At 34.7% G+C, this 19,209-nt stretch overlaps 1 protein-coding gene across 2 annotated transcripts in view; it reads right to left on the minus strand.

The window, feature by feature from the left end:
• LOC105432592 (myrosinase 1) overlaps positions 1 to 18,785 on the minus strand; it is a 56,665-nt gene extending 37,880 nt beyond the window's left edge. The window contains exons 1-2 of one of the 2 annotated variants that reach the window (XM_089085566.1): positions 18,583 to 18,598; positions 17,722 to 17,953 (exon numbers count right to left, since the gene is read on the minus strand). In XM_089085566.1, the coding sequence (XP_088941692.1) occupies positions 17,722 to 17,787 (66 nt within the window). In that variant the 5' untranslated portion in view covers positions 17,788 to 17,953; positions 18,583 to 18,598. Of the gene's footprint in view, positions 1 to 17,721 lie in introns of both variants that reach the window. The other variant, XM_089085565.1, reaches the window with a different exon arrangement.
• Positions 18,786 to 19,209: the final 424 nt, after the last annotated feature.

Here is a 19,209-nt window from a genome sequence, read left to right on the forward strand (position 1 = left end):
ATTAGTTTGAATATTTTATATAAATTGCTATGCATTGCTATTTCTACTGTGATGCGTTAAACAACAAATTCAAACTAAAAATATGCCTAAAAAATGCTCATTATCACGCACACGTAACCCCTTTATTTATTACTTTATATTAATATTTTAATACAGGGAAAAATATTATTGTAATAATTTAGAATAATGAGTTCTCTTACATGTATGAATTTTGAAAAATTTCATTACATTATAAAAAGACATACTGTATCATTATATTCAGAATTATATTCACAATGTATGATAATTAAGCACGGTTATCAAAGAAACAACAACGAAATCAACAATGATATCAGATAAACAGCATTGTTGTGGCCGTGTAACAACGCCAAAGTGCCATCAACGCTGTCTTATACATGTATATACTTATACACGCTAATCACATTTCCAGTGATAATACGCAATGAGCTGGTATTTTAATGGGATTTTACCGAGTACAGCGACTGCCAAGCGAAATAATCGTCGCACATGAGGCGGCAACGGCTGGCTGGTTCGGCCTGATGGAATTGGTGAGTCGACAGATAGCTGCAGTGACGATGCCGTACATTGACGTACTGTAGGGAACGACCATTCAATTGGCAATTGATTGCCTTCGTTTGCTATTTACACCGGTATGATTACCGCTGATCGCGGTCGTGGGAAAGTAGCGTAAAATCGTAAAATTAAATCTCTGCGCAATGATTATAATCAGATAACTTGAACAAGCTTCTGTAATATAACGGTAACTCCATATCTTATTAGAATTGTATTTTACTTTTAATTGATAAAAAAAGGATAGTTGGATCAATTAAGAAATGATTCAGACTATTCTCGATTTAATTATCTTAATTTAATCATGTTCCAAAGCGACACAAAATTCAGAATGATGAAAAAATTGTCTTTTCAAAAGGGAAATCAATTATTTACTTAATATTGCATCGATTCGAAACAAAAGTTCACGATATGTTCTGTAATTCTGTGGAATAAATGTGGTCAAGATTGTGAGATGCTTCGACGACAATAAAGTCATAAAGTATAAGTATTGTATCGTAGTAATGAAATGATTTCCAATGCAGCTAAATTCACGCGTTTCCAAAATGTTACGTATGCTGAGTGTAAATTGAGAAAAACATTCATTTCAACGTTGGATCGAAATAAAAAAAGAAAAAGTTGCAATCATCAACGACAAGCATCTGTTTTGCTCATCCAAGGAGGAAATTGGCAACATTTGTGCACTCGTTACTTTTATGATCCGATCTGTATATCTCGATTTTATCAGCGACTTTGTAATCATGCAATTCTAATTGAAGCTATAAAAACTGTAACAAAAAAGGAAGCGCTTTATTAATTTTCCTTTATGGAAGATTATGTATAAATCGACAATATCCTTTGAAGAATTTACAAATATTTCGTTTTATTAAAGATATCAATTACGAAATTATTCTTCGATCTCACATATATATAATATTGTTGAATAAGAAAATATCGATTATAAAATGTCGCAATTGTCAAGTTAACTCGTCAAATAATCATGGCGTTGCTTTTTTTAAAATAATTCTTTTTTTAAACGATTTGAGTCTATCAATCAAAAGAAATGTGTAAAAAATGTATGTGGGGTGCAATTGAGAAAAACGTTCATTCCAATGCTGGATCGAAATAAAAAAAAAAAAAGCTGCAATCATCAATCAAACCTTTAATTTTCGTAGACACAACAGACGTTGCGTGTATATGCCGTAACTATGTGTGTGTGTGTGTGTCAAGTTATTGTCTCACGTGCAATATCTCCCTAGTTGACGAAAGCATCGCTAAGTAAACGTCGCGCGTGAACGCAATCAACGTTAACTCCGTACATAAGCCGCGCTAATGTAAGTCTAAGCGGACAACGCTACCCCTTCGCAAATTCTCGAAAGGAATTACTTCCGACTACTGTGGTCGGCGCTTGCAGACGCAGTTAGTTTAGACGGTACATTAACGACCGCGACATTGATTGCATCCGTTCTTCGTATCTACTTGCGCCGTTGGCATTAATTCAATGACGACCGCAGCAAAATCGAATACGCCATGTAGCACTGGCTCGTTCGCGTTCGCGAACCTACCGCGCCATAAAATTCAGCAAACACGTTCGTGTTTGCTCATTCCTCGAAAATAAACACGCATAAACTCCGATAATATTCTTTGATTGGTGTTATAAAGTACATTGTATAATTAATCATTATTACAAATCAATGCGGTTTTATCGAAGAATGATTTACCGTTTTGCTTAATGTCAATGATATGAAATCAGTAACAATTGTTCCTAGAGGAAAAAAGATAAATTTTTATGCTTACAAAGATAATTAATTTCCAAAAAAAGTCAGCGCGCGTATCTTTACATATCATCGTAAAAATAGAACGCAAAAATAGAAATTATTAATTTCCGACGTAATATTTAACATCGCACATCATATATTCATATAAAAGTATATCATATGTAAAATAATAAACATTCTATATTTATTCAGCAAGAATATAAAATACGCAGCAGAAGTCGATGAATGTGCAAATATGAAGTATGTATACGTATTCGTGATATAGCTTAACTAATGAAAATTCATTGCTAAATGGCCGCTTTTATTGGCACGCATTATTTTTGTCGACATAACGCGTTAAGTAATTAATCATTGGCTACGCGGCTATACCAACTGGTTCTCTACACGTGAATATGTCTACAATGGAATTGCGTCAGCGTTAGACACCGCTAACTGCAAATAATATTCGGCAGTCAATACATCCAGAATATTTGCTTACGGTCATGTAAATTGCTATCGGGTGGAGCCCGCATGCCCAACATGCGGGCAACCGTTTAAATGTCTTCGTAAGTGACGTAGTAGACATCCATTACGTATTTATGTGTACGCAAACGCCGAGTACATTTCGGCATGCAAGCCACGCGGAAACGCGATTTTTCTATTTAGGTCCAAATTTCCGAGTAAACTATCGGTTACCGTTAAACCGCTATAATAAACATGCTAAAATATTAAGCAGCTTTCAACTAATACCAAATGTATATACCTCACGTTATTGTATTATTTACAGCGTAATCGAGGAATCATAGTTTCAACTGAACGTAGAAAAAGTGTCTTACGATTCGGATTTATTGATCGAGAAAATTACCATTCGTGATGAATCATCCGTACAATTTGCCGAATAATGTGTTTGCGATGGAGAGATGTGTCTCATTTATCACGCGAAAATATACTGACTCGTATATTAACATTAATACTAGAACAATTAAATTTATAATTTTATGGAAGCTGTTTTCAAAGTGCCACAAATTTATTGCAATATATATATATTGCAATAAATTAATAAATAAAATTTATTGCAATAAATAAATATATATATATATATATATATATATATATATATATATATATATATATATATATAATATGAATAAATTTGCTTAACATTAATAGAGATAATTTGTGAATAAAAAACTGACAATTACTGTCTGTCAATATATATATACTGTATGTCAATATACTTTTATATAATTATATTAAATATATAATTATAATGTTTGATCCATAAAAGTCATTGAACATAAATAAAGTAACAAAGTCCAACGCAAAGTCTATCATTTATTCTATGAAGCTGTCTTTATTCGTTCTTGCGCCTTTATTGTGCTAAGAATAATTAAAGAACATCTCAAGACTCTTTAAATTTCTATTAAAAGACTTCCCTAGACTTATAGTTCGTTATAATTTTATATTCCGTGTGCAGATATGCTACAATTTTCAAACGTTGGCGACTGGAAAATTTTATTACTTGTCAAATTCATTTATTAATAAGGCAAAAATGAGTAAATTCAACGACATAATTGCATTGTCCAGCAGTATATTAAATTAAATTAATGATAATAAAAGCCACTTTTCCAAACATTAAAAATTTTATTAATATTAACTTAAATTGATATAATCGATTTTATATTTTCCGATAAATTCCAGATAAATGAGACTATGTTATTCAATATTTTCCAATGGTAAGCTTATAGTATGCAAGTGTTCTGGGTAAAAAAATATTCAAATTAAAACATTTTGGCCGTATTATGTGACTACATTGAACTATGTTACGCACACAATATTCACTTATTTTATGATATGCAATTATATGTCAAATTGTGCAATCAATTAAATATACAGAGAATATGAGAATTAATATGATAAATATTAAAAATATTTAAAGAAAACAAGCAAATTGTTCGGCTTAAAATTAATTAATTAAAATGAATTTTAAAATTGTATAATATCATTCTAAAAAAGTTATTTTGTATTGTTTATTAATGTACAAATTTTTTTATGTATTTATCGTAAATAAACGTTATCAAGTTTCTTAATTAAATCGCAATGGCAAATATAACATGACACACGATCATATTCGAATACCATATTCTATTATTATTCAACATCTACTTATTAACTTATAATATTAAAATGATAACAACTGATCGAGAGTCTTTAATATTCATAAAAAGAAAACATATTTTTTATATTACATAAAAACATTAAACATAAAAACATTAACATAAAAACATCTGAGCGATTAAAACGAGAAAAGCAAAGGGTGAGCATATGCATTTATACAACAACCTTCATTTAATTAAATCGTATCGTGAATTTAATGTTTGAGTAATTAGCCGATTAATCGATGCCATCTGCTCCCCTGTGTAGATTCGAGGGTAGCAGTGTGGTATTAACGACGCGTGAATCCCCATTTATCCGATAGGCTTGAGCCATAATACCCCTCATCTCTCACGGTCTTGGTCTTAGAGGCACCCATAGGCTCTCCCATCGCTTTAACAAAGACGAAATCGGAGATCTCAGAAATATCGATCCAGTTAGAATCTTCGATGAAAGAGCTAATCAACAATCGCGGACATTATTATTTCAATAAATTCTCTCTAAAATAATAAAATTGCATAATAAAAGTATGATTTATTTATTAAATTTCAACAAGTCAACATCTAATACAGATTTATATAGAACATAAAATTACGATTAATTAAAAATATAAAATTTTTCATAGAATTATATTACTGCTTGCCACGTCTAATATAAGAAATTTTTACTATTTCCTAAATGAAATAAAATGAAAGTAAGATAAGATAAGTAAAAATGAGATCTTGTAGTGTTCTTTAACCAAATAACTGTCTGTTATAATAAGATAAAGTTGAAGAACTAAATTAGAAAACTTATAATAAGAAGATAGTTTATTCATTCATTAAAATTATATCATATAATATAATATGGAAAATGTCTGTTAAGCATATATTATGTCAATATTTTAGCAATAGAGTCATATCAATGAACAAATGCAAATTTTTTTATGGATTTTGTAACGACAGTATTAAATTTAAAAAGAAAAATTGCGTGCACGGAATTTATATTAGAATTTTTTAGATATATATTTTTTTATACAGACTAACAATGGGCAAATTATAAATTAAAAATAAAGATAGTTGCAAATGTCAGTGAAAACGTTACTTTGATCGACAATGTAATTGTTAAATAAATCACTTTTAAATGTCTTTTCAGAATGATATTCACCGATGTTTATTTAATACTAAGTATAAAAAAGTACATAAAAAACTTGATTAAAAAAAACGATTTGATTGAAATGATTATAAAATTATTTGAAAATTTTACTAGTATAAATTTTAGTTTCAATTAGTAATTCATTATTATAGTATCAAATCTTTAAATGTAATGTATATTAATAGATCAAATCCCTGTGATTTTAAAGTAATTCATTAGTAATTCATTATTATAGTATCAAATCTTTAAATGTAATGTATATTAATAGATCAAATCCCTGTGATTTTATTGATGTTTGTATAAATAATAAAAAAAAAAAAAGGAAGAAGATATAAAAGTAATCTAAATTAATGTTTCACTCTATTATAAAACAATCAATACTTTAAAACTAAAATATCAATATCACTTTACAATATTTTCTTTTTTAATTAAAATTACAAAGTATCATTAATTTTTTTAAGATTAGAAGTATGTTCGCATTATATGTATGAAATTTTCGCACTGGAAAAATAAAATTGAGAATTATCGTTGACAATGTACCCATTTTGTATACATTTGTTCTAATCAGATGCTTCTGATTCACACCTAAATGATTCCACCTTTTTATAAATGATATGTCAACTTTTTACATGTGACTTTCTCGGAAACGATTTATGGCAAATCGTCCTATTGCAAGCCATCAACATAACAATCAGATGATTAACGTTTTCCTACAAACATACATATAATTCTTGGAAGTCTAGTTCGCATTGTCCAAGAATCTAGATCAACGCAAACATTATTCATAAGCTATAGTCAATAACATTCCTACTGGACTCATAAAAATTTTTTAAAAACTTCTTTCAAGGCTTTTATAAATGAGTGCATTTATTAAAAATCTTATAATCATGATAAGTAACTTGAACAATGCGCTTACTTGACAAATTAGATTAATTACTAATTTATTTAATTATTATTTTAAAAAAGCTTAAAATATTTTTTTTTCAAATATTTTTTGTTTCAATATTAATGTTTTTTCTGCGAAGTATTTACAAGTTAGATTTAAAATATGAAATAGAAAATTAGTGTTTTTCTAATAAACTTCACACTACGGTATTTTTATCGCAGCATAGAAAATCACGGATCGACCACCGTAGCGAGACGGCGCAATTAATCGCGGAAATACTTTTTTCTTTTTAATGATGTTTAGATTAGAACGAAATAAAATGCAGTCGCATGATTACGACCGTGGACGGCGTGCTGGCTCGATCATGCAATAGATGCGGTGCGTTAGATGACGGGTTTTTAATAGTTGGCGGGCTGTACCTGATTGATTATCGAGAATTTCGATCATTTGCATGACTCTGGCTAGAATAAATTGGCGATCGCTGTAGTTTGACTGACGTTGATCGATGGAATATTTTATTTCGCAACGAGCTGCGGATTATACCTAGCCTTGTCGCACCTCCCCTTCGCCACTTTCCCCGCCACTCTATTTCTCTCATGGTGCTGTCATCAACCATGACGATTTTATTGGGACGAAATATCGGGCTCACGTAACGCTTCGACATATATGAGAACGTGTTTTGGATGAAAAACGAACTCCTGCCTACGATGACGATTCACGCAAGTTCTTTCAAAATTTAAGAGTCACGAAGCAGCAAAACTTATATCATATTTTCGAACGTGATAGTTACAAACTACAATGACAAACAATATTGTCTTAGCAATGAAGCATCTACAAAACATGGATGTAACATTAAAACTACAACCTATATCGATGTAATTCTTTTTCGGAAATATTTTTAAAAATGGTCAAACATTTTAAAAAATTCAATTAATTTTATCTGCTACCAACTCTTTGAAGAAACTGTTAAAAACCGTTACAAAACAGTTCCAATATACCTCGTGTTGCGCAGCATCTATTACCTGGTCGAATAGTCACTTTAACAAGAACTTTTGCCACTATGATCCATCACTATCAGTCTACCATACGTTATAGCAGTAGCCATGGGACATGAATGCCTCTGTCCCCGGGCTTCCAGATTTCTCTATCAATCACAGGGTGAATCAATCACGGCACACCCTGCCTTCGTTAAGCGGAGGCCATTTTATTTTCTGCCTCCTTTGTTCTTTTATCGTTCCATCTCTAACTCGACAGGTACACGGTAGATACGATGCAACATACACACATCTGTTTGATAATGTAATCCACAAAGAATAGCTTTTGAAAGAGCAACGATATAGGAAAAACGGCCAATGAGCGGTGTAGAGACAAAAAGAAACGTATTCTTTGTTAAATGGCTACAGGGGTTTTTGTCAATCTCTGTGGAACAGTAGCTTTGAATAGATTAAGTGAATATTTGCATTTCCCCCGCATATTGCTTCTTTCTGATTTTTTATATGCAAATGTACGTGGTTTTGCACATTCGCTTCTCTACCCGCATCCATGGAAAAGTGTGCAAATAACATATTAATTTTAATTGTTGACATCACATCAAAAGACCTTTTTTACCTTAGATTTTATACTTTTTATACAGAATAATTTTAAACGTATAATAATCGCGAAGCTATCTTAATTTTAGATACAAATGATTTTTATAAGATATTAACAATTACGCTATTACGCTATTTAAATATTATGCGGGAAATATTATGCCGAAACGTAAAGAGGGACAATTTTGTAAGTCTTTCCAGCTGCTTTGGTGTTAAAGACGTGCACGAACTTGGGACGCAGTGTTACATACCTAAGTAGCTTGTGCAGCGGCACTTCAGTAAAACATCTTGTTCGCACTAAGAGGCTGTTTAGTATGCGAGGAGAGCTTCGAACAGATTAACTTAGCTATCGTAAGGCGTTGCGAGACTTCATCAGATTGACGTTGACATGTCTTGCATCCTGGTTACGGTTGAAGTGATTTCGATGTTGTTAACGTAAGTGAAAATATTCGATAGACATGTATTACGTGACAGAAAAAAATGATTACATTTATATATAGTACATAATAGTACATTTATCAAAGCATTTTAAAGAAGATCTCAATTGTAATTCAGATTACAATCTATATAACTTTTTAAAGAAATTTGTAATAAATTTAGAATTAAACTCATAAAATTATTAATATTTTAGGCTAACTTATTAACGAAATAGAGTAACGTCTCGTTAAGTTATTTCACATCGCAGTAATATGTATGACTTCCGCGTGAGTAACACGTGTACTGAATTTCCATGCACTGTCTAACGTGTCTAACGTGTATATATGCGTTATGTTTGAAGTAGCGTGCCTCCGGAAGTGTATGGTTTCGCATATGTATTTGGGATATAAACTCGAAGACATATATAGAAGACATCTCGAAGTTGCACCACACGATTCAAAGTTTTCAATAGTTTCTGCCTTCGTAATGTATTCAGAGAAATGCAATTGTATTCTTTGTGATTATAAAATTGTATATTTTTCTCTTCATTTCGAATTTACAGTCTGTATATTATCTAATAAAATTTCGTAAGAAAAGTTTTATAAATATATTCTTACTATATTATAAAAAAACATTGAAAAATTTGCAAGACATGGTGTCATCCTTAAATATTCACATCAAGTATCTCATACAATCCAAATATATTTAAATGGGAAGAAATATGTTTCAATACGTCATATGTTAAAATATTTTTTTAGCAAAAAAACTAATTTCATACATAAGTACATTCTGTTGAAGGAGCTTACCCCGAATAACGTTTACCGCAAAGATCGTAAATTCAGTATAACATGGAACAGTTACCAAGGATCGTGTCTATATGCAAACGGAATTGCACAAAATGAAAGCGCAGCTTGCAGTTCGGTAGCTTGATGCAAAGCACGCGAATATTCCTTACTGCCGAATACAATAACTCAACCAACATTTAGTGCATGTGCAAGTATGATGTGTATATGGATGTGTATGCCAGAAATGTATTCATATTTTATCTTCTAATTTTGATATCGTCGTAAAACGTCAAGTAAATACTATTATGCGCGTTTTTGTGCAAAAAAGTGTTTAAAAATTTATTAATGTGAATAACGTGTGTGAATTTTTAAATTGTAAAACCTCATCCTGTAATTATCACAGTTTTTATTATGTATATTTTTATCACGTGCAAATGACGTGTAAATTTCTAGATTATAAAACTTATTTGTACATAATTATCACAATTTCTATTGTACATATTTTTATATATACTATTTTCGATATTTTTGTAATTACAAATTTTATGGAACAAATAATTAACTTTCCTTTAACGTTTATTATTTCCTCCAACGTTTTATTATTTTGCGCTATGTATTTCACTATTGTACATCATTTATTTCTATCGATAATTAATTTTACTAATTGAAGAAGAACATGAAGAGATGTTCACTGATACGAAGCAATTCTTAGAATGTATAAATGAGAACGAGATCGACAGTTCTCGTTAATTTATCGTTTACATGGCAAATCGAGCCGGCAATGTTCTATAGTGCGGGATTCTGCGGACGCACTGTGGTTCGTCTATAACGGTAGGGGGTTGAACCGAGGTAAATGGAGCTTCATGCCGCGCCAAGGTTGTTGGATTGTGGGTGGTGTGAGGAAAGGGTTACCGGTCGGGAGTCGAGATGCTTAGTATATATTTGAATTCCTTCGAGGTAAATTCTTTGGCGACGATAGTGGCGACGTTCAGACGGAATTCGTTTTCGCATTTCCATGTTACCGTCGTAGGGTTTAGCTGTTCCACCGACGAGTCACGAAATTAAAAGAATAGCAAAACGAATATTCGATAGTTGGTTCATTTGGTGGTTGAGCTCCTGTCGCGTTCTCGTAAACATCGCTTCGTCTGGTCGCTCGAGTGTACACCTAATTAATTCGCGGATTGTGGTAAATATGAGAGAACGAAAACAGCGAATTTCCATGAGTGATTTCTGTTTGCGAAGAAACACAACAACGAGTCGCGAAGTGAAAGGAAACATCGTTTGTGGATCAACGTTTGCGCACTCGTTCGATGTACACAATGAAAATCAGGTCAATTCGATTATCTTTTTTCCCCCGATATCTACGATAAAAAAAAATGCGACGGTACTATTCAATTCAATTTATATCAATGAAGTTTTTTTTTCATATCGACATTCTTCAATTGTCCAAAAATGAATTATCGAAATTTCACATTCTCCCAATAGACGAACTAACAGAATGAATATGAAAAAAAGTTTAATTTTTGTACAAATAAACCTACTTGTGGCTTTAAACTTTGCTCGTTTATTTCTCTGAATAATAAAAATTCACTTATTACGGTCGGAACCTTCGCCGTTACTTCCGTGATAAATCACATGGAACTCGTGATGGAAGTCAGCAATTTGTGACTTACGATTGGCCGGCAGCAGGAGTGCTACTGTGGTAAATAAGTATACTTTTACTCCCTGCTGCGTGCTTTTAAGCACAGCAGTGGCGTCAATCTCGGAAGAAACAGCAACGGCAAACCCACCATTTAAACTTTCACGTCGAAAATAAAAGTGTAGCACTGCCAGATGGCTGACCGCCAAGATACCATTGCCGGATGGAAAGGTCCTATTTATCTCTCAACCGTCTTTCATTTATGTCATCCCCTACGAGGTTTCGCTCCCCTTTTTTGTGCCATCTGCTTGAAACATCATCGTAAGCAGTAAATAAATTTTGAAACGCGGCATCTTCTACTCATTTTACAAAGAAAATCTGTGTCGCCTCGGGATGCAATTTTTCTAATAGAATAATAACTTGTATCGCAAACAAGCGAATCACGAGGATCTTATTCGTTCCGCCTCGAAAGTTTCTATAGCGTTTTTTTGAGGGTTTTCCTACGCGATATCTCGGTACTAACACCTCGTTACAAGCGTTCGCGGTCAAAGTTTGTTGATAAAGTTTATAGTTACTACGGCAAGAAAGAAGAAACAAGCGCGTAGGACGAGGCAGGAAGGCACGGGAATAAGAACGCCGAGCAGGTAGTATCCGGATGGGTGGAAGGAAAGCGAGAGGAGGAAGAAAGAGAAGAGAAACGCAGAACAAAATCAGGACGGAATGAGAGAGAGAGAGAGAGAGAGAGAGAGAGAGAGACCGCGAAGAAAAGTGGAGTATCCCCGCACCTGCATAATATATCGGGGAGGGCTTGACTCCGGCAGCACAAACTACTTGGTAACTACTTAGACGGGAACGCAGTCCTGACGAAACTCTCGGCAGACTACTTAGAAACTTATTTCGCGGCACGTCTTTAAAATGATATACCTACGTACTCGGCTGCAGTACGAAACGGTGCAGCCTACGAAAGGGCCATTGAGGACACGAGGCCGACCATGCCCTTCCTCATCTCCCTCTGGCCTTACCACTCTTTTCTTGAGAATAAATTAGTTTTTTATGGTCGGGGGATCTGGAAGGATGTAGCAGCGAGCGGAATAATACCCCCGCTACTATTCTGTTCATTTTACTATCGCGGCTGTTTCGCAAACTTATAATCTTTTATAATTACTCTCTGAAATTATATGGCGTTTGAATAAAAATATAAATATCCGTAAAAGTTTTCGTCAAAATCCAGAGAAAAAAACTTGCAATACGATAACGAGAACGAAACTTTGTCAAATGTTCAAAACTTTTTTAAATACCGAGATATATTCTGTGAATTATACATTCTTCAGCAATCTTCAACAAATTTGGCTTTTTCAAAAAAGCATAGTAAAACTTCATATTTGTAACTTGTAAATATAATCGTCTGTAAAGAGAATAAAATCAACAACACAATCAATTACTTTAAATGTAACATACCTATATAAAAATAAAAAAATTTTTTAAAATATGTCATACGTACTCTCGCATCTCTTGGAAAAATTTAGATAAAATCAACAATCTGTACAGCTTTTTTCTTTGCACAGGAAATATCCACATACGTACCAATCTTTGATACATATATGACTTGCTGAGAGACGAGCAATCTGTGCCGTGAACCAGTAGTACATCTCAGTAATATTCACGACATGACACGGAAACCGTCTAAGGTGACGAGAACACTTTCACGAATATTCCGAGTTCCTATGTAGAAGGCGCGGCAGGGTGCCGGGCCGTAACGAAAATCGATCCACAGCCCGACATCCACGGCATTGCGATGTGCAATATCGCGGTTCGGATTCCACACAGCGCGACGTTCCATTGCCGTACGACCGCGTGCCGTCGTTATCGCGTATCTTTCGCGAGCGAGAAGTTTAACGAGGTTCCGCGTGCTAATCGGCAAATGAATATGGATGGGACGTGCATTAATTCGTCATTTTTCAACGCGCCGTCCCGCGAATGCTTCTCACTATCTGCGTTTTATGACGCCTGCTACCCGTCAACAATCTCCGGTTGTGTGAGAGAATTCGTTTGCGTCTCCTTCCCTTTAATCGCCAGCAACGATTTCGTATTCATTGCCCGTGCCTTACCGATCGACTTGACAAGAGAATTTCCCTTCTCTGTCCCTTGTCGTCCGAATGGGCCTCATCACCGACCGCCGTAATGGTTTTGACTCTAACTTTGATGCAACCACATAATCCTCAGAGTCAGAGGTATCCTACACGGAATAAATTTTCAACAGAGGATCTTGGGCTCGAGATGATTACCGCCGGATACAGAATGTAAATGCTACTCGTGCCGCATGAGAGCTGAGGATCCCTCAAGTTACTTTATATCCACTTAAATATGCGTAGTCAGAGAGCGGCCAAACCAAATTAGATTGCAGGTAGATCCTTTTTATAATGTATCATGAATCTCTTGAATCGATAATGAAAGAACTTTCTGTTAATAAAGAGATGTTTGTATTATATATATATGTATACGCATTACATGAAAATTTATTTCAAAGTTAATATAATTAAATTAATATTGTACCATAAGATGCAAGAAATGCAAAAAAAGCTGCGGCGAGTTTTTAAAGAAACGTTTCACAAACTTTCATTTTGTTGCGGCTAAAGAGAATACCGTGACGCATTTCTGCCCTCTTAGCGAAGGCCAAGGGAGAATGCGACTTGTAATTTAACCCGAAGTCTAAATAATGCAAAGTTTTAATGACCTCGCGATTCTCACCAATGGACCTCTTTCCTTACTTGTGTGCGGTACGCCATTATCTAGCCGTTCCTCGGTAATTCGCATAAACGCAGATTCTTCCTCTAAGGAAAATCTTGTGCTAATTAGGTCAATCTAATATAATTTTAATGAAGCCAATCATGAAAATCTCAATAATAATAATTACATAATTATTTGATAAATGATGGCGTAATATCATTTGCATTATTTAAATTGACTGAATAAGAATAGTTGAAAATATATAATATTTCACAGTTAAATTGTGATAAATCATCATATTTTCACCGTTACAGTAACGTATATCCCTCTTCAATTTCCTGTGTCCCTATCGTCAATATTGGAAATAATCCAGGGTATAATACATTATTTTGCTTTCAATCTGCCTGTCTTCTGGCTCGATACATAATACTTTTGCATATCTTACCGATGGAAACCGATGGTACATTCCAATGTCCTCGAATATTATTCAGAAATATAATCTCGTAATATATAGATTCACTTCCATGACCCGCGAAAAGTTTTCTTCACGATTTTTTACTAGATATCTTGCCGACCTAAGCTCACCTCGCCATCTAAATATATTATAATAATTAAATATATTATAATATTATACTAAATGTACTATATATACTAAACTATATACTATTGAACGCGTATGCCTCGCCAATGCACGATAAAAGCCTTTAAATATTTAGGTAGCTCACCGAAAAAAAATAGTAGTCGCTTATACGACGAAGCCACTCTAGGAGCGAGCAAGTAAGGATAAAAGAAGGGCTATGAGAAGGCAAGGGTCACGGATCAACCAGTCACATGCATAATACATATCTCTCCGCATCCATTGGTTCCACCCAGCCTATTCTATATAGAAAATGCTGTCGTGGAAACCAAGCGATAGCCTTCGCAAACAGTAGCCGTCATCAACGTTCCCTTCTCGTCGGGAAATGTCGATTTCTAGGGCGTACTAAGGGTGTACTGATTCGAAAGCCACGTTCGGGATACTATATCGTTTATTTTCATGGCACGTTTTAGCAGTTGCTACGAAGTGACCAAAATAGGCACGCAATAATCTCTCGCCGCATCTCTAGCTTCGATATCGATAAAAGATACAAAAGATTAATGTACGCAGTGCCCTTTGACTATTACATTTATTATTTTTACTAACATTGGATTCTTTTTGATAAACTTAAAATCATATTTTTGTCAACGGAGAATAGATATAAAAGTAATATTAAATAAAATTTTAACAGAAATCCAATTTAACTTTAAATTAAATTAAATATAATAAAAATATAAAATAATTCGATTTCGATATAAAAGATTAAAAAATTGGTAAAAATGACGACTTGATACTATTGAATTTTTGCTGTTAAAAAATCAACTATAAAATATATTCAATAGAAGTCTATTCCGGTAGGAGAAACGACGGAACATATTTGTCCTTTATAAAATAAGCACATTAATAGGTTGTGAGATAGGAATATATACTATCCCGGCGGGCGACTTCACCCAACCAAATGTATTTTAATATTCCATGCGATATTCCGTTTGCGCGCGACCGATTGCAGAGTTAGCAGTTAGAATCGATCGATTAAGCTCGCACAGGCTTTTCGAGCACACCTGCCGCGGAGATACAAGCGTACATAGCGGAGGTCTTGCAAATTTGATGGATCACCCATGGTAGAGACGGCGGCACCGCAGTCCTACCAGGCGATGTTCGCGTGCGCCCTTATAAATTATCGAAAAGGCGGGCTATCGTGCCGGCTAATCGAATCGTCGTTGCCACGGTTTGCACAACGGAACGGTGCGTGACACGCTTATCATCATAAACGCGGAAGCGACGCGATAGCGGTGATAATATAACCGTGGGTCAGAAACGCGAGCGCGATTTATGTCGGCCACGGACAGGCTCGTTATGATTGTGTGCGCGCGCGGAAATTCTATTAAAATTAATAACGAGTAATCCACGAGTTCCTGTCGCGCAGATTATATTCGCGCCTCTCTTACCGACGCGACGCGGCTTGTTTGCCGGTCCGAGCTGGAAAATCGCGCGCTGGAATTTGCATGAAACGTAACGATTTTCGAAAATGCGAGAGAAACGAGCTCGCGCTCGCGGTCGCGTTCGCGAACAGATTATTCGCGCCGACGCGGGCGTTACAACGTGCGAGGACAACACGATTCGTTTATTGCACGGAATATAACATGGCGCCGAGGTGAGAATTAATAATGAATTTGCCGACACACGCGAGTGCACGACGATTATCGCGTTTTACAATGAAAATCGTACCCGGAACGTTCGCGTAATCGCAAACATCGCACTGGATTTAATAAAACATCGATGCCGAATTGAGAAGGGGCGATGATCAAGGGGTTTATACGGGGTAAACGAGAATGCATTTGGCCGAGCGCGTTTGCACGTTACCGCATTTACGAGTAACTCGATCGCCAAGGCTGAAGAGTCTTTCAAAACGATTATAGATTATAGAGCACTTGTATATCTCGAAATGCTCTTGTTCGATAAGATTTTGTGCGCAATCGCCATTTTATTTACTGTCAGCTCATTGTGCATTTTCATAATCCGCTTTATATAAATATACGCCATGCTATAAATATCTAATTTCGAAGAGATATAACTTTTCCAACGCATTTATAGCATCATGAAATTTTATATTAGCATTTTATGAAATTTATATGTACCCCGAATAAAAATATAAGTAAGTGAATATTTCATACTTCGACTCAAATTCTTGTTAGCACGTTTATCTAACTCTGGACTTTACGCCCACATTTTTATTTTCTTTTCATTCTCCTTGACTGCAAGACGTAATCTGGTTTTGGTAAGCTCCTCTTACCTCAGACACGCGGTGTACGGAGCCGCTGAAAATTCGATAGAACAAACTCGCTATACAACTCTTCGGGAGTGAAGGATGGATCTTGGACAAGTTATCGTACCCGTGGTAGGCATGGCAGCCATCAAAGTTTCGTAACGTGAAATCGCCGTGGGAACGTCGAAACGACCCAAGCAGGAAGCGTGAAATTCGCACGACAGATTTTCTCTTGAGACTCACTGCTGTCGGAGTACATACTCGAGATCAGAAGCTGGTTAGAAGATCGATAGAAGATCATCTTTCGCGAAATATTTAAAAAAACATAGTGGAAAATTTTGCTCTTTTTTTTTTCTTTGTTGCAAATAGTGAAATTTTGCGATGCTAGAATCTCTCATCACTCAAAAGCTAAACGGCGAGTTTGTCTGCTGCTGCCGCTGCTGCATAATATTCGAGGAATATACCGCTGGGGAATTTTGATGTACCACATCCGAGTACTATTACGAGAGTTAGCGGATACTGCGGAGTATTTCGCCAGAACCGAGTATTATTTCATTAGTGTTCGCTATTACTCCAAACTAATCTCTGTTTAAGAGTAATGATAGTTAATCTTTTGATAAATGCCAAACGTTCCCCGTTTGATTTCGTTACATTTTGTCAATATGATTTATACTCACAAATTGCTTTTCAAATATAATTCATCAATATTACAAAAGACAATCGCAATGTTCAAATCGAGGTCACTTTACAAAGAATACGAAAATATGTGAAATGTCAAACTCTTATTAAATATATATATAGAATATATATAGAAATATATATAGAAATATATATAGAAATATATATATATAAATATATATAGAAAAACTAAATAATTGATATATGATTGATGTTAAAAACTTAAAAACAATTCTAAATGTGTAAAATTATCTCTGCTATATAAATTAAGAATTACATTTTGAATAAACATCACATAATTGAATTTTCATTAACGTAAATATTTCATTATGATCACAAAAATTAATGCGAATGCAAAATTCCGAATTCTTATCTAAAAATTATATAAAAGCGGAATTAATTCTGTGACATAGTATTTACTTGACACTCCATACTTCAGAGATAATAATTATTTATTATTTGTTTGCATAGACCTATCGACAAAGCGTTTGTAAACGCGAGATCGTCACGATGATCGCCACGTACCAATTAATTCCGCGAATATAATAAATAAATTTACTCACCATCCGATGAATCGATGATATTTTACTTGATGCATCATCGCCACAGTCATTCACACATTTACACATGACACGAACAAAAAATATACATTAATAACAGACTAACAACGATCACGGATAACTTAGAGTAAACAAATTATTTTCGACATTTAATCGATTTATGAAAATATCTAACGAGAATTTTCAATTATTCCATCGTGCTATTATTAAAGCACACCATTTCTCTATTTTGAATCTGTAACAACAACAAAGTGAATTATGTTAAATGTTTGTTACTTTACTCTGTCATTTTTGTACAGCGACTAAAATCAGGCTTCAAATGGTTTTGGCGTCAGTTTCCCAATATAGTTTCCCATCGCGAGTGACCAACCAGATATCAATTAATGTTATTCGATATTCGATTCGGCATCCGATACATTCGAGAGCAGCTTATTCTTAATCCACGCGAGAAGTCGCGAGAAATGCGGAGTGACTTGGAGATCACTTGGAGATTCCAAGAGAGTAATTTCACTTGGCGCTTACATCCTCGTGAGCATCATTTATTTAACATTTAATCAACAACAAAGATGAAATAGTACTAAGATCGTCACTAGCGTCAAAATGGAATCTCGAGATGATACATTCGCGAAATAATTATGTCAGCGACCGCAACATCCCGTTGCATTACGTTGTAACTCGGACTGTCACATAATGACAGTCAGTGCACCCGCGCAAATTATGTTATTGCGTTATATCTTGGACGATCAATGTTCCATAGAACACAGATTTCATTCGACACTCCCGGATCATTCTGTACCATCGATCACTTGACGCTTCGATCGATCCTCGCGAAGTTTCTCGACACACGTATGACAATCGATGTACTTCAGAGTCAAAGGTTATGGCTCGAACCAACTCACGTCTCACGACGATGTTCACACAAGACACGTCGATCACGAACTGCGGAATACAGAAAATAAGACGCGATATGACAACAATATACGTAAAAACAACAATAACCTTGATTATACGCGCTGAGGCTGCCTTTTATGTTTATGCCATCATTTGATTAGCGGAACACGTCGCACAAATATTTCACGCTATCGAAAGTTGTTCGAATTTTTATTAATTTAGCGAACAACCGTTCGCGATTCGCGGTGTTCAATTATTTCGAGAAGAAACCGAAGGATAGTTCGAGAACGCTCGTATCATAATTATTCGGCCGACGATATAATTAACTGTCGCGAAGTTTTCGATCGCTTCACTTATGCGTCTACAAATTGCGAAACTGCGAGACAAAGGGACGAAATATTTTATTGTTTGCGCGAACTGTTTCACAACAATCGAATGAAAAGCATATTGAAGGTATGGCCAAGCGACAAATACTTTCTCTAAAACTATTTTGTGTCGATGTCGTTGCATACTGAGACGTAGGTATGAAATTGTCAATAGGGATGATCGTTCGATCGGATGACAATTAGTAGCCGTGATCGTGATTAGCCGTGTTTTCTC

The sequence above is a fragment of the Pogonomyrmex barbatus genome, unplaced genomic scaffold (assembly GCF_055798465.1).
Source record: "Pogonomyrmex barbatus isolate J1 unplaced genomic scaffold, ASM5579846v1 scaffold10, whole genome shotgun sequence".
In the NCBI taxonomy this organism is placed as follows: domain Eukaryota; kingdom Metazoa; phylum Arthropoda; class Insecta; order Hymenoptera; family Formicidae; genus Pogonomyrmex; species Pogonomyrmex barbatus.